The sequence below is a fragment of the Aulostomus chinensis genome, chromosome 6, assembly GCF_037954235.1.
Source record: "Aulostomus chinensis isolate RoL2024-O1b breed Wild chromosome 6, RoL_Achi_v1.0, whole genome shotgun sequence".
NCBI classification, from domain to species: Eukaryota; Metazoa; Chordata; class Actinopteri; order Syngnathiformes; family Aulostomidae; genus Aulostomus; species Aulostomus chinensis.
Genome location: NC_141325.1, coordinates 19,367,357 through 19,392,524, shown reverse-complemented (window position 1 = coordinate 19,392,524; position 25,168 = coordinate 19,367,357). Strand labels below are relative to the sequence as shown.

The 25,168-nt window shown below is 42.7% G+C and overlaps 1 protein-coding gene across 1 annotated transcript in view; it reads right to left on the bottom strand.

The window, feature by feature from the left end:
* The window catches only part of arrdc1a (arrestin domain containing 1a), a 28,768-nt gene extending 3,949 nt beyond the window's left edge, over positions 1-24,819 (bottom strand). The window contains exons 1-7 of the mRNA XM_086206949.1: positions 24,619-24,819; positions 13,702-13,812; positions 11,946-11,996; positions 9,026-9,180; positions 3,651-3,833; positions 3,286-3,462; positions 2,012-2,534 (exon numbers count right to left, since the gene is read on the bottom strand). Of these exons, the coding sequence (XP_086063075.1) occupies positions 2,012-2,534; positions 3,286-3,462; positions 3,651-3,833; positions 9,026-9,180; positions 11,946-11,996; positions 13,702-13,812; positions 24,619-24,736 (1,318 nt within the window). The 5' untranslated portion in view covers positions 24,737-24,819. The remainder of the gene's footprint in view (positions 1-2,011; positions 2,535-3,285; positions 3,463-3,650; positions 3,834-9,025; positions 9,181-11,945; positions 11,997-13,701; positions 13,813-24,618) is intronic.
* Positions 24,820-25,168: the final 349 nt, after the last annotated feature.

The window sequence follows — 25,168 nt, the reverse complement described above, 5'->3', positions numbered from 1 at the left end:
ATCAAACACTGCTGCCAGAGTCCTGACCAACAGTAAGAAAATGGACGACATGACACCTGTCCTTAAATCACAGCACTGGCCCCTGTGTGTCAAAGGACTGAGTTCAAAATCCTGTTACTGGTCTATAAGTCACTGAATGGGCTTGGGCCTAAATACATGTCAGAGCTGCTGGCTGGGTATGAAGCATCCAAACCCCTCAGGTCATCAGGGACAGGTCTACTCAGTGTCCCCAGGGTCAAAACCAAGCAGGGGGAAGCTGCTTTCAGCTTCTGTGGGCCACACCTGTGGAATAAACTCCCTGAACCTCTGAGATGTGCACAAACTGTAAACTCATTTAAATCAGGGCTGAAAACACTGCTGTTTACTGCAGCCGTCTTACAGTGTATTGATTTGGTATTGATCTGGGAGATTTGGGATTGATGGATTGATTTAATATTTATTTGTCTGCTGTCAAAATGATTTTAAATGACTTAAATATTTTAATTCACTTGTTCGATTTTAAACTGTTTTCGACTTTCATTTCACTCTTTACCTCTGTAAAGCACTATGAATTGCCTTGTGTATGAATGGTGCTATACAAATAAATTTGTCCTCATCAGGAGCAATTATGGGTCCAGTATCTTGCTCAAGGACACTTTGACATGGTCACTGGGCTACAGGACTGAACCAGCGATCCTTCGGTTGCTCGATGGCCACTCTACCCCTGAGCCACGCTGCCCACAATACAAGTGGCTTACGCTTATATATCAGAATCAGAATACTTTATGAATCCCGGGGGGAAATTCTGGTGTTTCAGTTTCAAAACTTGCTCTTGAAAGTACTATAAAAAATAAGAATTTACAAATTACAATAATTAGTAAAGTGCAGACTTTAAGAAATAAGATAAAGAGTAAGAATAAACTATTTACAGAGCACATATATGTGAGAGGAGTAAAATGACAAATTTTATGATAATTTTCCAGACATGATTAAGTGTAATGCGTGTAAGGGAACCTTGTATCTTTTTATTTGGGAATATAGCAAAATAAGCACCTTCTGGAAACAAGTAAATGGTAAGTACCCTCTATCGAGCTTCCTCTTGCTCCCAAACATACATTCTCAATCCATACCCTTCAAATTTAAGATTAAAGAAAGGAACAATACACTGTCAAAGACATGTGCATCTTGCAAGCCAGAGGCTATGGCTCTTCACTGGAAAAAAAAAAATCAATCTCCTGAATACAAAAAGATAAATAAAATGGCTTCATGTACAGTTCTAGAGAAGATACAATACAAAATAGACAAAAAGTGTTTGATAACATCTGGAAATCCTTTTTAACTGTCCTTGAAAGTGCAAGCATCAGAGACACTGTTATAAGGAAAATATCTTATTTTGCTATATAATAATATATGTAATCACCCAGGGGCGGCATGGCTTGGAGATAGAGTGGCTTCCTTTTAACAGGCAGGAACATCGAGCAGATCCAGGCTCAATGGGGACGGCCTTTCTGCTTTGACCGGTTGGGGGGAAAGAGAGCAGGAGAGCGGGGAAATAGGGGGACAGCGATAAAGAGCGATAAAGGGAAGAGACTGATGGACAGACGGGGATGTGAGCAGGTGGTGCTACAGGTGGCAGCTTGAGCCTCTTCAGGTCTGCAGCCTCCTCCAGCAGCACCGGGGATCTATTGCCACAGATAAGCAGTATAAAGAATGGATGGATGTTAAATGAAGGAGAAAGGCCTATTTTGATTATGCTTATACCTACGAATGTACTTTTTGTCTGTTGATCCTTGTTGTATTTTATGTCACACAATTGCTAAGAACAAGAAACAAAAGAGGAGAGACACATGGAGGGAAATTGGGAGACGTCTGAAGAGAGACACTTAACGAGACAAATAAAAAGAGTTAAATGAGGAAAGATGCCCGAGCAAAGGAGGATTGAGGACTGAGAACTGAGGAGAGATGCCTTATGACAAAGGATTACAAGTTAAGAAGGTACTAAGTTCCCATGTCAGTGACAGAGACTACTGACCTTGTGGATAAGCAGAGACGCCATAGTCTGGTGGCAGGATGAGTTGTGTTGACATCGGGCTGGCCGTGTTCACAGGAGGGTAAAGTGCTGAGGCCCCTGGGTGGCCAGGCTCTGTGGCAGGTCCTTTGTGCTGTTGGCTCTGTGTAAATAAGAGTCCAGGGGCGTAGCTAAATGCATTTGGTGACACCACCTGAGAGTGACGCTTGTTGAAGCTGTCTCTGGTCTGTGTCTGACCCTCAGCCCCCTGGCAGTACTCAGCTGGAGGAGCACTGGGGGAATTTTGGGGGGACATTCTGGAACGAGGGGTGGGACGGGGGGCAGGTCTTGGGACAGGGCGAGGGGGTAAGGTGGGGCTGGGAACCATGGCAGGGGTGTCCAAGGTCAAGGCAGGCAGCAGTCTCTTTTCAGTATGGGCAGAGGAGGGAGGAGCTGCTTTCTTGGAAGGCTGCAATTTTTTGTCCAGTGAGACATTGCCAATGTGGATGGGCAACGTCAACATGACGTCTGGAGACTTCAGGCTGACCTGGTTCATTGGACAAGAGAATTAGACATGTCATCTTTCATGCAGCCAGTTATTCTGCAGGAACTGTCAGGAGCAAGGAGGTTGCTTCCTGTCTGGAAGACTAATCTCAGGACTGCAAAAACTCACCAGTGTGTATGTGTATTATTCTGAATGGGATCATGTGATCACACAACAACATCAATGTACAAACATGAAAACTCAATCCATCACAAAGACACCTTGTCTTTTATATCATCATTCTTGGTCTTTTAAATTGAAGACTTCAGTTGTGAGATTGCAAACTACAATTCCATTATATTTTGGTGCAGGAATTGTTGCCTTGCATTTGGACTTCAGAGTGTGCATGTTTCATGAACACGAGTAGCGTTTACTTTTTGTAAACAATGTAATAAGTCAAAAAAGACAATCATGTCACACAACAGTTTCCATACCATCATTGTATAAGATATTTAACATTATAACTTAAGAAACATTCAGTTAATTATGACTCAGACAACAGGCCATCATTCACAAATCCAGTCAGTCTGAGTCAGCCGAATGAAAGTGAAACTGCCATATTGGTTTGTTTTCTATTCAAATTCGATCTCTCAGTGCACAAGATCAAGCTGATTAAAATAATGCTCAGGGGCACAGGAGTAGGGCCACACTTGTTCATACTTGTTTGTGACATTGCTCATGAATCATCCCCCCAGAACAACGAGCACATTCAAAAGTCCCTGCTACTGCAGGGAAACTCAAGTAGTGGGCTTACTTTGACATAATATTCTATCTTTATGAGGTCACAGCCAGTGAGGGAGGACTGAGGAAGAGGAGGAACAATGATCTGCTCTTTCCACTCCAACTCCTTGCCAGCCTTCACTGCACCACCCTCCACCTCCACTATCACCTTGACATCATGGATAGGCTTTTTCATCTCATAGGTCACTCTCTAGAACACACAAAGGAACCAATTATTATTTCACATAATTCTTTTAGATACTCAGGTTGTCATAACAGATTGGCTGTCAGTGCCTTAAGAACACTTGGAAGAGAAAAACAAGATAACATTCATGCTGGAGGTCAAAGGCGGACTTATACAGAGGAGAGATTACATCACATGAGTAAGTGTTTGTTTACCTGCATCAGACTGGCTGTGATGTGGCCTGTACTTCGTACAGACTGGTTGTGGATGGAGGCAGTCAGCTGGATTATCTGACCTGGTGTGTAACCCTTCATATCAGTCTGAGCCTTCAGGACCACTGTGCCTGTTTTAACCAGCAAGTATGTGAACTGCTGGGTCACTGCAGAAGAGCAGGTGCCCTGTGCATAGAGTAGATGTTCATTAAATCAAACACTTAACTTTGGTTGAGACCTTTATTCTGTTGTCATTTAATGTAGATAAAGCTGACCAGACATAGCTGTTGGCGCATGGCAAGGTAAATTGACGTTAGCCATCATATTACTTATTATTTCAGTGACTGCCCCCCTACAAATTCCTCCCAAGTGAGTTGGGAGCAATTTAACACAACCATGCTAACACTAGCCTCATCTCGCCTTCATCAGAAGTGACAGCCCAGTGTCCCTGCCTTGAAGTGCTTCAGCTTATAGCTCAGGATATTAAAGATTATGATCCAGACAACTGTGATCATGATGTTGATGACTATCTTCAGGAGTAAAGATTACAATCAAACTGATCTGGGTGATGTCCTCAATGTGCGCTACCACAAAAGGCAGGTCCACCCTGGAAGTGACCTCTTGGCAATCATCACTCTGAGTGACTGTCAAGCTCTGGCAGTCATTCAAAACTAATAGAACCGTGGTTACATGCACAACCCTCATTCCATTTCATTTCTCCTGACCATGTCTCTGCTGTCCCGCTACCTCCAGGATGCCACTGCAGGCAATCCCTGCTAACCGATAAGGCGTGTAGTTCCCCACTGGCCTTGCCAATTGTAATGGCTAGGAGAACGGCAGTATTCATTGAAAGCCAGCTAAGCTTCACCATCTGCAAAGGCTCACAAAGGGCTACACTGAGTGCTCACAGCACGAGGAGATCTCACAGGGTTACCCAATTCTGCTGTGGGGGTCCCATCTACCCTAACATGTCTTGCGGAGATGGCAGCAGTATATACCATGATGGTGGAGGGTGTGACTCCCCTATCAAGGAGTGACTGTAAGAACTGTAGTACAGCTGCAGGGGGCAGCATGTTGGCTTCTGATCCTTCCTTTGGCACAATTCTGTTAAAATCTTCCACCTGTTGGCATAGAGGATGTTGTCTGAGGGTGCCTGCACACTGCTAATGGTGAAGACCACCGCTGGTTCAAAGTCCGAGCAGTGGGTCCGGCCCTTCAGAGGCCATACCCAGACCTCCAGTCGAGACAGATCTGGATGCCAGATCTGGCTGCCCAGCTGTGAGAGCAGATTCCTACTCTCTGAACAAGGGTACCCCATGTACTAGCTGGAGCAACCTGGGGAACCATACTCTCCCCAGCCACTGGGGAGCCATCAGTAGCAAATCGTAGCCTAGAGGGTTTGGTTTGGAGAGGCTGAACCAGAGGGGACAATGTGTTGACTCCTGAGAGGCAAATAGGTCCACCTCTGCCCTGCTGTGTTGATCCCATATAGTCTGCACTACCACTGGGTGGAGTCTCCATTCCCCAGGCTTCCAATGGGACAGGACATCTGTGGCTCTGTTGGAAGAGCTGCTGGGCTTGCACTGCAGCTCCCTGGTGGTTGATATAGTAAATGACTGACATATTGTCCAACCTTAGCAGTACACGCCTCCCTGCAAGTACTGGGAAGAAGTGTCTTAGGGCTAGCAGCACCGCCTGAAGCTGTAACACATTTGTGTGCTGCTGACGTCTCCAATGACCTCTGACTGTTTGACATTGCCACACGGCAACCCAACCTTCCAGAGAAGCATACATGGTCACCACCTCCCTCCGGGAAGGGATAGCAGCCAATGGAACTCCCTGGGAAAGTACCTCCTCTTCCTCCAGCGACAAAGGAGCCTTCTGCAGCTTGTGGTGACCCTCACCAGCCTGTGTCTATGCATCACGGGATGTAGGCCAAGGCTGTTAAGCTAAATTTGAAAAGGCTGCAATGCCAGGAGATCCAGTGGAATCAGGGATGAGGCCGCTGTAAGCATACCCAGCAGGCGCTAGATTGGTTTCAGGGACAGTTGCTGGGAGCAGATCAGCAAATCATTGAGGCAGGGTAAAATGCCCATTCCACAGGCCTGCAGTGGAGCTACAGCAGCCGTGATGCACCTGGAGAACACACGGGGCACTAGAGCTTTACCAAATGGTAGGACGCGGAATTGGTACACGTGTCCCTGGAAGGCAAACCAGAGGAACTGCCTTTGGTGTGGCACGATAGGGATGTGGAAGTTTGCATCCTTCAAGTCCATAGTTGTGAACCAATCATTCTCCTGGATGCAGTGCAGGACTTCCCTGGTCTACAGCATATGAAACCTTAACCTCTTGAGGTGGGTATTTAACGGTCTCAGATCTAGGATGGGACAGAGAGCCATATTCATTGGGAATGAGTTCTCTTTAAAATAATTTGAGTAGAACTTTAATTTCTCCTTTCTTGTGTATAAATGTCAAGTTGTTCGATGGCCCTTTTTCGTAGGAGAGCGTTGATCTCGTGATGTAGGGCTAGGGCCTTCACCGGGTTGGTGACAATGGTGGTCTTGACTAGGGTTGGGTGCCATTTGAATTTTACTGATTCTGATTCGCCATATCTGTTCCTGATCGATTCCGATTCTTTGTGACGGAAGTCAACAGGTCACAGCCTATTCATCAGGAGAATTTTTTTTGTTTGACAAAGCCTTAACTTAGGCATGTGTATCATGTATTCACATTGCAATGCATCAGAATATAAACTGCACCCACTAAAATTTAAAAGAAAAAATATTTTTACATGTATTAGCCACACAAGACTATCAGCCGCAGATATATACGTTTTGAAATGAGATTAACACAGAAATATTTTGTAAAATGTTTATTTACATACATTAATTTTTTCCCAAACGTGCCTGTAACCCAGCAATAAAATTGCTTATCTAAGAAAACAGAAAAGTCATTAATGTGTTTATTCATTCTCTTCCTGTGCACTGAAACCACTGGTTGTTTTCTTCAGTGTCGGAGTTGAAGAACCTCAGAAAATCTCAATCAAACACCTTTTCAGTCTCTGTCAGTGTCACTCTCAGTGTCACTTTCATCAGGAGGCAAAGTTACTGCTGAAGTTGTCTTCACGCAGTAGTCCAGCCTTTCGAAACCTGCTGGTGATCGTGGATTCTTTCTCACTAATCCACGCTGCTATTTTGCATTAGTGCGTGTTGTGACGGCCACCTGCCTTACTGGGTCTGCTTATGTTGTTTTTCCCCATGTCTGATGTTGTGTTTGTTTCCCTGCAGGCCTCAGGAGGAGGGGCCAATCAGTCCAACTGGGAGCACCTGGCCAGTGCTCCCAGGGGTATAAAAGGCTGGCTGATCAGGCCGCTCTCTTCCTCCACATGCCCGGCACCTTTTGGTTTGGTTGGCTTCAGCCATCTTAGCATTTTATGTTCACACCATACAACACTCTCCACACCATTTCACACTTACACCACTGACGACACACCTCATACCTGTATTGAGTATTTTTAGTTATCCTTGCTTTTGTCAAATACACTTATCCATTTCTTTATAAACTACTGTGTCTTTCCCCTTTTTGTCATGGCTCCTGAGCCGAGTCATGACAGTGTCGTGCTGTGTTTTGCGTTACGTGCACCAATAACTAACTTCTTTGCATTGACTCTTGCATCTGTCTCGTTTTTGCACTTCCTGTGCCCCCTGATATCTGCATCATTGTATAAGCCGCAGGGTTCAAAGCGTGGGAAAAATGTAGCAACTTAATTATGGTAAATACGGTATATGATGTAGGTGGACTCTGCTGGCTGGGGTCGCAGCTGCTTCACATAGCAGCAGCAGGTTGTGACTGGCTAATGTTAACCTCACTTAGCGAACGTTCAATAACTATAAACAGATATACACAGTTTTAAGAATTGGTCATCTATCACTTAAGCCGGTTTGTTAGGACAACCATAAATTTCACCTACCACATTCTGTTAGCAACACGGAGTTGCTGGCTGATGATGAAGGTTGACTGTCCGAAGTAGAGGAGGCAACAGGAGGAGAGCGACGCCACCAGTTGAACAGTCCACTCACTAATTGTTACACCATGCAGGCTGAGGTGTTTCATCATGTTTGTGCTGATCCTCCTTTGGCAGAAATTGTTTTTTCCGCAGATGTTGCACTGTGCTACTCCGTCCTCTTTCAAATTAAAATGAAACCAGACTTGAGCATTTTTTGCAGTCCATGTCAAGATGACTGATATTCTTGCTAGCAGACGCACAGGGAATGCTGAGCAGGGCAGGTGCTGCTGCTCTTACTGTTGGGGGCCTGTGTCTAGCCTGACTCCCCCGATGAAAGGCTTGCAAACTGCTGTCTGGTCTTTATGACCTGCACGCTACACTCCAGAGCCTGCACCATGATGAGCCTTATCCAGCCGCAGGCTACCCAAAAAAAGAAAAACTGTTACCTGGCTTCAATGTGAAAAGAAACTTCAAGTACAAAGCAAACGTAGCTTCTAGGAGGGCAAAATAATCCACTGCTCGAACCACGATGGGTAACGGAACTACATATGTCTACTTTGAATGAACCTTTGAATCAACCTGCTTCCGTGAGAAGATGCAAGAGGTCACTTCCTGTTTGGACCTGCTTTTTGTGCCAGTGCATGTTGAGGACAAACCCAAGTCACAGATGACTTTGTTAGTACTTAAACTGCATGTATGTGTGATCGACATCCATGTGCTGATAGCACCCCCTCTGGCAGTAAGAAGAAACAAAATAGAGCCAGATCTTGCTCTCTCGGTCTTAGAACCTGACCACAAGTAGTACTGTCCACTCATTCACAGCAGTGATACCAGAGCCTTCCTGAATAAGCTGTGCAAAAGAGTTAACTCAGCGCAAGTAGTTGCAACACACCACCTGCTCACTGACTTTAACTCTCCCAGCACATGGGCACCAAGTTAGTACCAAGCTGCTAACTTGACTTAGAGAACAAAAGGGCGACCAGCATCCTCCTCTTCTCTCCCCCAAATACGGCACCGCAACAGACATCAAAACTTTGGACAATGGCCTCTTCCCTATTCAGTTCACCAGACTGACAGTACACTGGCTAAACAACACTTGAACTGGTAACACCACCGGGTATAAATACAGCATTTAGGACACAACATTATGTTTGAGGACAGTTAGACAGTTTGAGAATCACTGAGCTAATAAATACATTTGAATGCAACAACTATCATATCATATATAAGAATCTCAAAACTTCTAAGTATTCCCAAACAATTCTTTAAAAGGCTTGTCTTATTTGCCACATATTAAGAACCTCAACATAAAGGAAGGACATTCATATAATTACCTAAAAGAGAAAGAGCATCCACTGAGTTCATGGCTCACCCATATGTCTGGTATTTCATTCAGGTTGAGAAGGCTCAGCAGGAAAAAAACTTTCTCCGTGTTGTAGTCTTTGGCAAATCGCGGTGTATCAATGAAGGCCCTCACTCTGTAAATGGTCCTACCATAGTTGCCCTCAAACGAAGTTGGGGCAGAGGCTGAAAACAAACAAACGATACAGCACGGTTGTTACACCAGAATCACTTTCAGATACTTCATCCTGATACAAACACAAACAAATCTGAAGTAACAGATTCAGAATAGTCAACAGACCACTTAGGTTGGTTTGAGGTGTGTAAAAGGCAGCTTCACTAGGTAAACTATAAAAGTGGCCCAGGAAGGTAGAACAGAAGAATTTGCTATATTGTGAAGCAGGCAAGCTTGTGATGGGATCCTGCCAGTATAACAGGGAATGGCCTTCTTGAGTTTCATTAATGGATTTCAAATAGATTAAATTTCACAAAAATCTGTCAAAAAAATAAGATCTCTGTTGAACAGGCCTTTGCCTATTACCAGGTAGGCCTTGGTGTAGAAAAGGTTGAGAAACTCTGCAGCCTATTTTTGCTACTTTCAACATGTCATTCTAAGAACAAAATGTTCACTTGCTGTTTCATACATCCATACCTTTCATACAACCCACTTGGGCCATTTTCAAAGCAAGGTGGCAGAGATATCTTCAGAATGTTGTCTGTGCCTGTTGTGGCTGCAACTTCAAAAAAACCTGCTAGTCAGGTGTTTGCGATTTTTAAAGACCCAAAAGGCCTCCTTCATCTGCTTGACAGACAGGTACAAGAACACAAGAGGGACAGTGGCTTCTGTCACTCCTCAAATAAATGGGTTAACTCCCATTACCAGGAGTTTTGGAGGCAACTGAGAAAGACTTTTGGAAAGCTTCAAATAGGTTCTGGTTCAGGTTCAAGCCAACCTGCCTCCCATTTTCGGCTTTTGCCAGGATGCTGAAGAGGAGACAGTACTGTGTAGGGGCCTCTGGTGTGGCTGTGGGTTATCATTATCCAATCTAAATGCGTCTTGTGGCAAAGATATATTTTTCTTGAAGTGTCCTTTTCTCTGGGATTACAGTCTACTACTGTCTTTGGGCAATATATTCATGGACAGGATCAGGGGTGGAGACTTTCCAATAAGCTGGAAGTCGTGGCTTGATGGAGCAAAGAGGACCACATCATCCACAAAAAGCAGAGATGACATCCTCCTGCCACCAAACTTGACACCCTTCATCACCCGGCTGTGCCTAGAAATTCTGTCCATCAAAGTCATGAACAGACCCGGTCACAAAGGGCAGCCTTGGGGGAGTCCAACCCTTGCTGGGAACAAGTCTGACTTAAATACCAGCAACACAAACCAGACTCTCACTCCTCTGGTAGAGACTGAATGGCCCTTTGTAAGGGGCAATCCACCCCATACTCCCAGAGTATCCCTCACAGGGTGCTCCTGGGAACACGGTCATAATCCTTCTCCAAATCCACAAAGCACATGTGTACTGGTTCGGCAAACTCCCAGATGAGTACGATGCAAAAACAGACACATTCATCCAGGCAGTGCTAGGGCCCATGCTGGATTTCCCACACCAGGTTCACAGTATACCAACCTTGACTATTAGGGCACGTTTCCACTGGCTCCCTTCAGCTCAGGTCGGGTGGGGTTGGGTCAGTTTGGCCCCGTTTCCACTGGCCCCAACACGGTACTAACCGTTACCATTTTGATCCCTGCTCTGCTGGGGTTCCAAGTGAGCCAAGCAGGGACTAAAATGTGATGTAAACACATAGCAGGGTGCTGATTGGGTAACTTACCCGCTTATGTCGACTACTTATCTTGGCCTCAGCAGAGTACTCGTTGATCGCTTGGTTAAGTCTTTCATACTTTTCTTTGGTGTTCTGTTTCGCCCTTTGAAGCCTTGCCTGTCTGTCGTCCCATAGATTTAGTTTGAGCAAAAACCACTGACCGAGCAACAGGCATAACGCTGCCTCCATGTCGTCCATTGTTGGTGTGTCGCACGCAAATTATGCCGGGGAACTCTCAGCCGTCAAGTCCGCCCATGCTGACGTGGTACCTGTACCGAGCCGCTCCAACCCAACCCCACCGGAAGTGAGCCAGTGAAAACGCACCCTTAAAGAACAAACTAAAATATGAGCCAGACGTCATGTGTACACTGCATGGGTATGGGAGACAACCTGGGCTTTACCTAGTGGTGTTTGTTTAGAGGAGGCAACCTTTGACATTGTAGTGACAGTTAGGGAGGATGGTTGACAGCTTTGTGGTATTAGAAATGGTCATAAATGGGAATGCAGACATGTCAAGTTAGCCTAGAATTGGGGGATCCATTTAAAGTAGAAATGAGGTGAGACAACGCCAAGACCTCGAGTTATGAGCAGGAACAAAGACAAATAATGTAAAGAAAGACAGATAGAGATAGGCCAGAGAGGAACAGAGATAAAGAGAGAAAGAAAGGGGGAGAGAATGATGGACAGACAAGCACGTGAACAGGTTGGAAGTATTTGTATTTACTTCAAGAAATACTGGAAAATAACCTGACATTATGAAATCAATCAAAGACAGCTGAAAAATAATGTAAGGGCCTAAAAGATGTCAGCATTAGATATAAGGGATAAGAAAGGATAAACATTTTATTCATCCCATAGTGGGGAAATTGGCACTGTTACAGCAGCAGAAAAAGTACAGAGCAATAAATAGCACTATCATAAACAACAATCAACTACAATTAATTAATTTCTTATATAATTTTGGAAAGGAGCTAGTATTTATTAAATTCTGGAAATGCTGCATTCTCACACAGCATTCTGGTACCATTGAGTTGCCTACATTAAGCGTTTGTGAAGCTCAACATCTACATAACAATTGCTTCGCTTTAAAGTGAGTATTCCTGCAGGTAAATAGTTTCTCCTACCTGGAATGAGAAACTTGAAGGGAAAAGTGTGTTGTCCTTGTTTCAGAGTTCCTGCACAGGACACATAGCACAGATCAGCATCAGTCAGTGTTAAGATTAATAATGGCTCTACAGCAGTAGTTCCCAAATTCGTGGGGGCATGTGAAAAATTAGCTGAGGGGGACACAGATGGGCAGGCTCCGATGGGTGCAGGGGGCAAAAATAACGCAATTAGTAAATCACAAAAGTAAAAATTTTACAAATAATAATAATTAGATTACATCTAAACAAAACTCCTGGAGTGCTGTTCAATTTCTGAGCACTGACACTCCCTTCTCGCCCTCTGTACTTACAACTTACCCTGCAGGACACATTAAACATCTGTACTTGAGACATGCGGTCACACTATTCCCACTTCATAACTAGATCAACTGTGCAATCTACACTTATTTTTTCAACATTAAAATCATAGACTAAGACTTAAAGAGGTAACTAAATGTGATTTAAAACAATCTACTGCTCAGGAAGTACTGCTACTTTCTCCATTAATTATTGGAATGGAGTCATTTGAAAAACAAGTGTGGCTCATATTCACAACTGAGAAAAAATGTTAATTAACTTTAGTGGTGTTTTTTAAAATTATTTAAAAATGTTAAATCCATATAGATGACTTAACATAACAGCTCTATAAAGTTAGGTAGCCCGAAAATATTTACAGTTAACTGGGGGGGGCTTAATTGAAGCCAACAATGGGAGCAAACCTATGACTTTTTGTCAGAACTGTTACGCACTGCACCTGTAAAAATGTTAAATGAAAAAAAAATTATACAAAATTTGGACTGACAAACAACGTTGTTGCCTGATTGAGCAACCAATTGCACTATTTAAAATTGAATATAGTAAATTCTTTTATGTAGAAAAATTCATACAAAGCTATTGCAAATACATAAATTAAGCACCAGGCAACAAAAATGACAAAATGCACCAACAGCATATTCCTTTCAGTCAATCAATTGCAAGATTACTAAATTGTCATCTGGCATGAAAATTATGTTACAAAAAAAACATCCGGTATCGCAAACATTCAATCAGAAACCAAAAACATGGGGCAGCTGATTTGACATAAACTAAATTCAGAAAAAAGCATTTGAAGAGCTGTTTAATTGTCATCTTGGGGACAGATCTGACAAAAATCTACATCCTGATCATTATTTCAGCATCATTCCATGGAATTCACAGAGTTGCGTGCGGCTCCAAATTAGGTCATTGTGAATTCCATAGAATGATGCCGAAATAACAACCATGATATAGGCACAATGATTGTTGGACCTCTAACATATCTGAGATCTGTAGAGGGTAGCAAAATGGGTATTTCTGCTATTGTTGATTATACAAAGTGAAATAACTATTGTTGGCATCTACATGGAGGTAAAATCTGCTCTTCCAAACAAAAAACAAGTAACGTTGTGAGTAATCACAAAAGTACCATACACTACCTGACAAAGGCACTATTCCACAACAAACTCTGTAATCATACAACTATCTATATGACACTACTTTGTCAATCACAAGTCATTAACATAGGACACATCTATACTTGCCATCTAACAGGATTTGAGAGGAGCTTAAGCCCCACACACAGTCACTGTTGACCCATGATCTGATGCAATTAATAGTGTGTAGTGTAATGTAGAGTTTGGTGATTTAGTTGTTTATCTGAATACAAACTTTTGGAAGGTTGAGTGGAATCTATAAGCGAGATCAAAGAGCATCTTACCTTTGTCAGTCACAGATAGAGTGCTGCTGAAATATTGTTCCTCCATGGTCCATGCCGTGTCATTGGCTTTGCTGGTGATACCACAGAAACCATTGCAGTTCACCTTGATAGCTGCAGAAAAAAAAGCAGAGACACTGAATCAGCCATTTAAAAATTTAGTCGATGTCATTTCAAGAGCAGTGATTTTATAATGTCATGTTAAGGTGTTAGAGGAAATTCTTGTGTTTCAAACTACACTGAATAGAAGTTGCTAAACCAAATCAAAAATTTAAAAAAAGCCACTTGATGACAATGCACAGTCATTAAGTTTCATGGTGTTCAAGGACCTAATGAATCAACAAAAACTCATGACACTCTTTTTTGCAATCACGATTAGGCCTACACAATTAATCATATTTTCATCATTGCGATGTGAACATTCGCGATAAACACATTGCAAAAGCTCCTCTGGAATGCGATTAATTTTGTTTTTATATGCCATGCTTTCATACGCATGCTGACATTTGGCCAATCAGATGCAGCCCTGGCCACACGGTCCATGCATGCACACCGTTCAGCCAATCAGATGACACCCATAGTTAGGCAGACAAGTCAAGACAATGGCGGAGGTCAGAGAGCAGAGCAGTGAAGTTGCAGAGGAAACGCTTGTGGCTAAGAAAAATAGCACCTCTGCAATTTGGCAGTACTTTGGATACAAGAAAGAAGAGGTTTTGCAGACTCAGGTTCTGTGCAGGACCTGCAGTGCAGTAGAAGCAACATCTAGAGATAACACCACCAACCTCCATCATCACCTGCTGCACCACCAGAAGAGCTGCACGAACAATTTAAGGCCATTTATGCACGTACACACACAGACATGTGCGCGCACAAACACACGTGCACTGCCAATGATATTGATGGATTGATTTTTGGTTTTGAGCTCATCCTTCAAATTAAAATATTGATAAGTGTTACATATTATCCGTCCCATAAGCCATAATAATCCACGAATGACTTAATAGCCATTGTAACTTGCATGTAGTCTCTGAATTATTGTTAATTCTATCTATCTGCAATTAGTCTTTTTTTTATTTCAATAATATTACGATGTTTGTTTGTTTTTCAGAAAATGCTCTTAAAGATGGCAGCTGCATTGCCCGTGCTACTATACTCTGCAAAAAGTTGGTGGCTCATTTCTCCCACAGTTGGAAGCAGAAGACAGCTCTCAGGGGAGCACAACAAGAGCACAACCTCCCAGAGCATGCACTTGTTACTGAATGCCCAACCAGGTAGGGCTCAAAACAAAAGATGATGGAGAGGATCTTGGAGCAGCAGCGGGCCATAACTGATGTCCTCTCAACAGACCGAAAAACACATCATCTGGTTCCCTCCTGGCAGGACATGGATGTAACTGAATCTGTGAATCTGGCATTAAGTCCTTTGCAAGCATTTACTGATGCTCTTTCAGCAGAAACTTATGTGTTTCATATGTGAAACCAATCCTCCATCTCTTGAAGACATCTGTTCTTGCAAAAAAGAAAGGTGACACAGATTTAACCATGGCTATTAAATCTAATCTTGGTCTACATGAATACAAAATTATGACCCAGCAACACAGGAACTTCTGGATGTTGCATCATTCATGGACCCCAGGTTCAAGATCAGTTACATCGGTGTCGAGAATGTCCAAGACATCAAGACCAGGGTCATGCTGGAGATGAAAGATACATCGCAGGTAACTACAAAATAGGTTATAGATTTTAATGGTATGAGCAGTGGTGGGATACAAGATTATGATCAAATTATGCATTATCTGAAAGTGATAGCAACATATTTTTCTCTCTGTTTTAGGAGGGAGAACAGTGAGAACCAAAACATGGATCCACCCATCGACAAGAGGGCAAAGCGATCACGGGGCAGTTTGCTCAGAAGCAATCCAAGTCCTACCTCCACCACATCTGTCATGCAGGTGGACCTAGCTGTTGAAGCTGAAGTCAACAGCTACTTACTGTCCCCCACCATTGACAGTGTGGCAGACCTGCTGGCTTGGTGGAAACTTCACTTCACTTACCCAAAGTTGAGTAAACTAGCGCGACGCTATCTGTGTATACCTGCCACTAGCTCACCCTCGGAGAGGCTCTTCAGCACATCAGGAAATGTGGTAATGTGTCAGCGTGCATGTTTGAAACCTACCAAGGTTAACATGCTCATGTTCTTGGCTAAGAACTTGCCCTGACAGAATAATAAAGGGAGTTGCTTACCCTAAGGGTAGATATTTTTTCTTCCTTTTTTTGTTTGCTTTTTCTATTAACCCTCCTATTCCAATTATTTCATATTTCAGAGTCCTGTTGTTGTGGAAAAATTTGCACTAATTGTACACATTTCATTTATTTCTCTTTTCTCCCTGATATTTTACTTTAAGAGATTTTTGTTTTTGTTGAGAACAGGGAAATTAAACTTCAATTTGTATTTCTAAAAGATAAAACATGTAAATTATTATGCTGCTTTTGTTCAATAAAAGCATGCACAAAATTATTTTGTATCCAATTTTGTCATTAGCTATTTAGTATTTGAGAGTACCTAAAAACAGGGAATCTATTCAAGCTGATTCTGTAGCATATTAAAGAGTGTCATCGCACATTTTGCTCATATCATGCAGGCCTAATCATAAGTGCTGCAGTTTGGTCACACCTGCTGACAGTTAAGATGGTAATTAAAAGATCTCAAAAACAACAGTAGAATAAACATCCTTTTTCAATTGGTTCAATAACTAGTGTGGCCGTCTAGCAACCAAAGGGTCGCTGGTTTGATTCTCCATCCATCCATGGTTTGATTCTGACTTTCTGAATTAATCTTTCATTAATCTTTCCTTAGTCACAGGTTATGTGCCACAGGCCTTCAAGGTGGCTGTCATCAACCCTTTACTTAAAAAAAAACCTTCTCTTGACCCAGATGTGTTAGCCAACTATAGGCCGATATCACACCTCCCCTACATCTCCAAGATTCTTGAGAAGATTGTCCTGGAGCAGCTTCATGAACATCTGCACAGCAACGAGCTCTTTGAAGCCTTCCAGTCTGGATTCAGGGAACACCATAGCACTGAAACAGCAGTGGTCAGAGTCTCTAATGATCTTCTTATAGCTTCAGACAGAGGTCTTGTCTCTGTGCTTGTCCTTTTGGACCTCAGTGCTGCATTTGACACCATCGACCACAGCATCCTGCCACAGAGACTAGACCATGATATTGGAATTAAAGGACCTGCCCTAAAATGGTTGAAGTCCTACTTATCTGACAGGTTTCAGTTTGTTCATGTTAATAATGACCATTCGGAGTATAGCAGAGTTACATATGGTGTACCACAGGGTGCAGTTTTAGGACCGATTCTCTTCATTCTTTACACGCTCCCATTAGGTGACTTAATCCGGAAGCACTCGATCAACTTCAAGCCAGTTTACTAATCTGCAAGACTGCCTGAAAAACATTAAATCCTGGATGTCCTCTAACTTCTTACGACTGAATTCAGATAAAACTGAGGTCATCGTGTTTGGACCTAAACACCTCAGGGACACGCTCTCGAATCGGATCACTACTCTACATGGCATCACCCTGACTCCCGAGTACAACTATACTTGGAGTCATTTTTGACCAGGACCTTTCCTTCAGTTCCCACATAAAGCATGTGACTAGGACCGCCTTCTTCCATCTGCGCAGTATCGCTAAGATTAGGAATATCCTTTCCCAGAGTGATGCTGAGAAACTGGTGCATGCATTTATCACTTCTAGGCTGGACTACTGCAACTCTCTCCTGTCAGGATGTCCTAAATACTCTCTAAAGAGTCTCCAGCTGGTCCAGAACGCTGCAGCGAGGGTTTTGATGGGAGTTAAGAAGAGAGAACACATCTCTCCCACTTTAGCTTCTCTCCACTGGCTTCCTGAAGGATCTAGAATCAACTTCAAAATCCTTCTGTTGACTTATAAGGCTCTCAATGATAAAGCTCCATCCTATTTGAAAGAACTCAGTCCCTACTGTCCTACCAGAGCACTCCGCTCCCAGAATGCAGGTCTTTTAGTGATTCCCAGTATTTCTAACAACAGACAGAGGTAGAGCCTTCAGTTACCGAGCTCCTTTACTGTGGAACCAGCTCTCTCCATTGGTCAGAGAGGCAGACACTCTGACTACTTTTAAGTCCAGGTTTAAGACTTTCCTTTATGACAGAGCTTTCAGTTAGGACTGGTTCAGGTAGCTCTGAACCATTGATAGCTATGCTGCTACAGGCTTAGACTGCTGGGGGACACATCAGGTTACATGGAGCCCTCTCTTCTCCTCTCCTCTCCCCCCCTCCCCTCCTCTCTCCTCCTGTCCTCCTCGCACATTTTGGAATTGTCATTACCATTACTTGTTGCACTTTGTAGTTTGGCCTTGGAGCTCTGGTGGATCTGTGGAAACAGAGACTGCGAGACACCATCTCTCTGCTCCAACCGCTGCCAGCATCGCCCCCCCCCCCCCTTTTTTATCCCCTGCTGTTACACCGGCCCACACTCTCCTTCCATGAACCAGTCTGCCATCCAGTCCCCCATCAAGCTGGCTTGCTCTCCCTGCCTCCCCTACCAGAAGCTTCCTTCTTCAACTGTTCTTAAAATTTCTGTTTCCCACATTTTATTTTGTAAACTGTTTTCTTCTCTGTAACAAAATCTACTGCACGTCTGTCCGTCCTGGGTGAGGGATCCCTCCTCTGTTGCTCACCCTGAGGTTTCTCAGATTTTTCCCTGTTAAAAGGGTTTTCTATGGAGTTTTTCCTCAGTCGATGTGAGGGTCTAAGGGCAGAGGATGTTGTTATGATGCCATGTGAAGCCCTTTGAGACAAACTGTTGGTGAAAACGGGCTCTACAAATAAAATTGCCTTGCCTTGCCCTGGTGACCATGTCAAAGTATCTTTGAGCAAGATACAGAGTCCCTAATTGCTCTGTAGGGTTTACTTGGATTGTTTAAGGCAGTGGTCCCCAAACTACGGCCCGCCTCCACATTTGGCCCAGCCCCCTGGAAAATACCAGAGATGCATTTTGATTTTTTTTCCATGTGTATTTGTATTTGATAATAAAATTGATAACTAGCTATTAACTATTTTCATTATTAACTATTAAGGTGTGTTCACTAGGGCTGCAACGATTAATCAACGTTGTCGACAAAAAAAAAAAATCAATAGAGTAGATTAGAAATAGTAGACAATGAATTCCATTGTCGACTATTGTCGCCACACGCGTTTTTCCAGAGTGAGGCATCTCTCTTGATTATAATCTCTGCCGAGAGTTGCTCATGCGCAGTGGCGTCTCTGTCTCTAAGCGGTAATATACAGGAACGCGGCGTCAACATCAGGTACGCCTACTAAAACTTCGAAAGTTTGGTGGCATTTTAGCCTGGATACGGCGGATAAAAAGACTACTTGTAGAGGTTGCAAAGCAGACCGTGCGTATCATGGCGGTGATGCAGGAACATTTAAAGAAGCCCTCGGGCAGTTGAACGAAACAGAGTCTGACTCGCCTCCGAGATTCAAGTAACATTCAAGCCAATACGGTTTTTATGACATTCATTGTACATTTTATAAGCGTGTTTTCACTATAAAAGAGAGCTTGAGCGTTATGCCAGACTGTGCCTGACAAACGTATGTTAAATTAATGAATGTTCACTAAAAGATGTATTTTTCATTGTACCCATCTTTCTTGTTTATTAGCATTTGCCACATAATTAAATCAACTTCATGCTAAATTTAAGAAAAAATAACAATTATCCGATTCGTCGACTAATCGTTTCAATAGTCAGTGACTCGTCGACGATTAAAATAGTCGTTAGTTGCAGTCCTAATGTTCACACTAAACGCAATGCTAATTTTCACGTCACTTTATTCGTGCGAATTTGATCGCTGGATCAATGTGTTTATATTCGTGAATAAAGCGACGCGAAAATTCACATTGCCGTTTGGTGTGAACACAGTCAGTTGGTAACTATTTCAAACACGCATAGAACGTGACACTCTATTCCACCCTTCTGCATTCTGTGCCCCTATCTGGCAACCCCCAGAAAAAAATCCTAGACCCGAACCCAGAGAGGGTTATTTGGTTGTGTGGCTTTCTGGAAAACAATACATTTTTACGTTTAGGCAACCCAATGATCGCCACACTTATTCTGTTACAAACTGACCCCCATCAGAGAAGGTGAAAGTTATGTGGCCCTCACAGAAAAATGTTTGGGGACCCCTGGTTTAAGGTGAACCACCAGCACACACACACACTGTGTGTGTGCTGTGTGTGTCTGTGTGTGCACACTGGCGGTGAATCTGGGTGTAAGGTGGTTCTAGTGACTTGATAAGCTGATGATGATGGTGTATCACTAGGGTGTTTTACACAGTTGTTACTCTGGGTACCAGTCCATTTTTGTATCATCCAACAAGTAACGATCAGTCTCAGATTATAGTTTATCAATGAGTTCTTTGCGGAGCTGTGGCTTGCATGCAAATATATAAAAATGGGTTAGGACACTTCTTGGAATTTTAAGAGGATTCTAATACATATCCAAAAATATTTGAGACTAATTATTCCAGCAAAGCAATGAAGGCACAGGTGGAGTATCAAACATGAACTGTTAGATTTATCCAAGCTTCAATTGGACGGCAAAGGTAGCAGGTAAAAAGTTGTGTAGGATGGACGATGGTGACCTACAAACGAATGAAGCCTACTGAACCGAGGGCTGACCACACTCTGTGGGGTCAGGCAGAGTTTGGGAGTGAGAGAGATTGAGGCCTGAATAGATGCAGCACTGGTCTTTGTTATTGCAACAGTGCAAAAACCTACTTAATTGGCTTCCGTTCTCAGCTGGATGGCTTCCATCAATGTACGATAGCTCTCCAGCAAACTGGTGGGAAGACGGCCTCCAAGCCTCCACCTCGACGACCGTGGCTCCCGCAGGGATTCGCTGGATGGAGAAGGGAAGTGTGTTGATTCACTACCGTCCAGTCTCAGGCTGCTGGCTGCCTCGACACGATGCAGGTACAAGGTGGCTTCTCTCCGCTGCTCAGGATGGAGATGCAAGGCTCATGGGAGGTCAACTAGTCTTGTGACCGTGAACCGCGATGAATGACGAATTACAAAAATAGGAAATATCAACACTGTAGGTGTGACACGGAACGATGCCTTCGCGAACTTAGATGAAAAAGAGGCACGTTCAACTCTGCGCACAAAACACTGCCACTCGTGGAATTATTGAAGGAGACATAAGGGTTTGTCTAAAGAACAAAGACCAAACCCATGAAGTAGATGGTCACAAAAGGAAGGAGGTGAAGTAGCCACTCTAAGAAAAAGCAAGAAGCGTGGAAAAAAGAAGAGGAGTGAAGAGAGCGAATGGCGGATGGTGTTGCAACTATTATAGTAAACTGGTCTGCCTTGGGGGAGTGACCTTTGACAATTGTGGGGCTGCTGGCCAATCAGCACACTTTGCCGTCCAATATTTCTCAGATATTACTGTATTAAACTGGTTAAACAGAGAGCAATCATGCATCACACAGATAGAGCTAGAGAATAAGATTGCTAAGAGTTAAGACAATAACAGTGAGAAGCAAGGAACATAACTACAGAGTGAAATATTTTTAACATGTCCATATATATATATATATATATATATATATACATACACACATACATACACGTGTGTGTGTGTGTGTGTGATTGAAGTCAAACGAGGAGACTTCAGTTACAAGGCAGCATTACTTTATACACAGAGTCCAGGTTTCTTCCATGGACGCTGATAAATTCCTACTCTTGTACTTCATTTAGCAGTGATACAGAACCCTTCAATCACATGAAAATTCTTATTGACTTAAGACATGTACATCCCAAGAAAGAGGGTGAATCCTCACATGATCAAACAATGCATCCTCAGTTCATAATATCAGGTCTCTTCCGCAAGGCAAATGTTTATTACACCCTGCGGGGGTCGAGGTCGCAGAGAGGTAAGAGACCCCCCATTTGGCTAGCACTCCTGACTAGAGTTACAACTTCCTTGGTCAGGGTGAACAGGAGATGACTGGACATCTTGATAAAGAGGGAAGTAGATGATCTTGGTTCTTAAGGGTTAATTATCATTATTCCAAAAAAAAAAAAAGGTCAAGAGGAAGTTGTTCTGCTCTTCTTTCCAGATTAAGTGTTCTGAGGGGGGTTCCTCCAGTAGGGAGTGTGAGGAAGGAAAAGGGGGCAAGTCCACTACAAAGGGTAGGGGGGAGATGCTGGGTCTGACAGTTCCTGTGAGCTGGTCTAGGAACCTTCCCTTTCTTTTGGCCAGAGCCATTCATGTTAGTTGGTGGTAGTTTCTGTTGGGGATTTGTGGTTGTGTTGTGTTTGGTTTACTTCTGTTCAATAAATTCACTTTTGGTTAAACACTACTGGTCCCACACAGTTTATGTTCAGCCCTTTTTCCCGAGCCACTTAAAGGTAACGACTGAGAATGATCACCATTGACGTACACTACTTGCATGGTTGCTCATGCCTCATGTGATTCAGTATGCTGGTATCAACAATGAACAGAGTGATAAACTGGCACAAAAAAGGATTTCAAATCCACAAGACATTGACTGTCCACATGGATTTATTATGTGAAGACTCAAAGATCACTGACATCTCAGGGTGGATTATAGAAACTTCTGTCAAGTGATTATGGAATCATACAACTGCTTGTTGAGCACACCACTAGAGATCAACTGTCCACACTTGTGACAGTCTGACTCCTACCAACAACAAATTGTTTCCCAAAACCTGAAACCTTATTCAATAGCCCTCAAACAGTTCTTTCACAACTTCATGTCAGAGGGGAACCACAATCATTTTAAAAATAAGCTAATTATTTGTCTATCAAGGCCCCGCCCAATGACTCAAGCTGTAGCATGGCAAGTTTGTCTGACAAGCTTTAACTGAACAGGAATACCATCAGATCGGATCCCAGAAACGATCTGACAGAAACTCCCTGACAAACACAAGCTGTTATCAACAGCCTGATGAGGCAGCAGCTTGTGCTCTTGCTCACCCAATCACAAGTGGACAGATGTCCTTACAGAGCTGGGCATCATTTTCTTTGAAACATGACTATAAGGCCTTGTTGGAGGTCATATTACCTCAATAAAATCTAAGCACCTGCATCTGCTGCATGACTCACAAGATCTGGAGCCATTTTCCCAGTTGCATCTCTCCTGTGTCCTGATCCACAAAATGCTTGCTGAATCTTGAGAAAAGAACAAGCACAGCTATGACTACTGGGTCTGTATAATAAAATTGTGTGCAGGAAAGGTGACAACAATGGAGTATGGACAGAGGTTTCTCTGAGTGAATAATGGCAGAAATCGTGAGAGAGCAAAAAAGCAGCTCTGTCCTGCACCTAGTGCTTAACATTTTGTATGTATGTAATGCTGTTTTTGTAATTTCTCATCAAAATTTAGTTTTTTGTAAATCCCAAAGTTTACTGTGTTTTTGTTTATAAATGAGGCCATTGTTCTTTCAAACTCCTGAACCACAGATGGTCTTTTAGTAAGTGGAGGGCAGGAACTAATCTTTAAGTCCAAAAGATGCAAATATAATGTATTGACTCCATATTGGCCGAGGATGCAAAAAAGTACATAGTACAAGCACAGTTGGTGCCAGCTGATCAAGAGCAAACACCGAGAAGCCCAAGGCTGTATTTCACCAAAGAACAAACCCTAGTCCAGGGTTAATTATAAGAATACAAATTCTTCCAATACAGGCTGGAGGAGTAACAGCCAAAACCAGAATTCATTGTTTTCTCCAGAGTAATTGAGCATCTGGAAAACAGCGGCTGAGTATCTTATATTAAATTACTATATTTTTAATTATATTACCCTATATTAGAATTTATTTTCCATTTTACCTCATCTTTATCCTTACCTTTATCTTATGACACGTAGTTTTAACAGGTTTCTTTGGTGTATATTGATTTCTTGTAACATCTAACCTGAAAAATTTTACCTTGCTGTGAATTACCTTGAGATTTTGTTGCACTGGGAAGTGTGCTTATAGACTAAATAATACACAATATAATTAAAGACTGACAGTCTCCTCAATAGAAAGCTGAGATGAGATTAACATTACTCTGTTAAGCATCTGCTATATGTCCACGACACTGAAGTCAGCTTCCGATTCGGCACTTAAGGGAAAAGTTAAGGGGAAATTAATGTAATGTGTACGGCAACTGTTTTATGCACTGACTGTTTTTTTTGGACACTTTGGACGGAGGAATATCCACCTTGGCATTTTCACAAATAGAATAAAAGTTTCACAAATACATTTGTGAGTGTCAGGCAAAGTTAATATCTTACCCAAAAGGTCTAAAATGATTTCACATCAAAAAGTGTCAAAACAACAACAAAAGACAATAAGTGCATGAACAGCCGCCAGACACGTTACGTTGATTTCCCCTCAACTTTCCCTTAAGTGACGAATCGGAAGCTAACTTCAGCGTCGTTATATGTTCCAGTTATTACACTGCAAATATTCAGATGAAATATTTAACAATTTCAATCAATTACATGATTTTTTATAACATTTACCAATGTCAATGTTACAGGTCATCAGCAAAATTAAAAATCGTATTCAGACACTTAACATCTTTTCCTGGTGCTCACCAGACCTATTAATGAGGACCCGATTACGTATGTTTTTTTTTGTTTTTTATCTCATTTATCAGATTGCGCATTTTAATTGTATTGTATTTTTTCAACAATTCTGGAAAAATGTCTTTCTTGCCTTATTTTTGAATACTTTTAATACATAAACTCCGTCAAGCCGAGTGGGCGCTTCAACCCATTCCACACTGAGCATCAACGACAATCAAGATGGCTTCTCAACTTGCTCATTTCCGTGATGAAGTGGCTGAGGGGCTCTTACCTTTGCAGAGCAGTGGTTGGCCCACCGTCACGCGTACGCTGCCACAGATCGACTCACCGGGACTGTAGACCACTTTATTGTGGTCAAAGGTGATATCAAACTCCTGAATTTTCCCCATAGTACTGCCGATCAAGCGCGAACACGACCAAGATCCTCACCTTAACGCCGAACACCTGTGAGCAAAAAGAACAACACGCCCATATCTCTTGTTCCCACCTATTCGTTGACGTCACAGCCTTGTCCGGAATGAGGACGGAAAACCCGTTTGTGATGCAGTCCAGAACCTGTCAATCAGCTTCTCACGCCTGGTTCAGGGGTTGGTGCAAAGATGTCATAAACTCCATAATCTCCTTCTGTTTAACCTCTTCCTCTAATATTACCACAAGAAGCGCCCTCCATAAATTATGGCGCATCTCTGGTATTTATTTATGTCTGCCCATTCATCTATGAAAAAAAGTTATTCTGAATTTCCCATGACAGAATAGATTCAACTTTTTCCGATCCATTTTCCCCTCAAAATGGCACTTTCTTTGTTTGAGCAGTTTTTTCC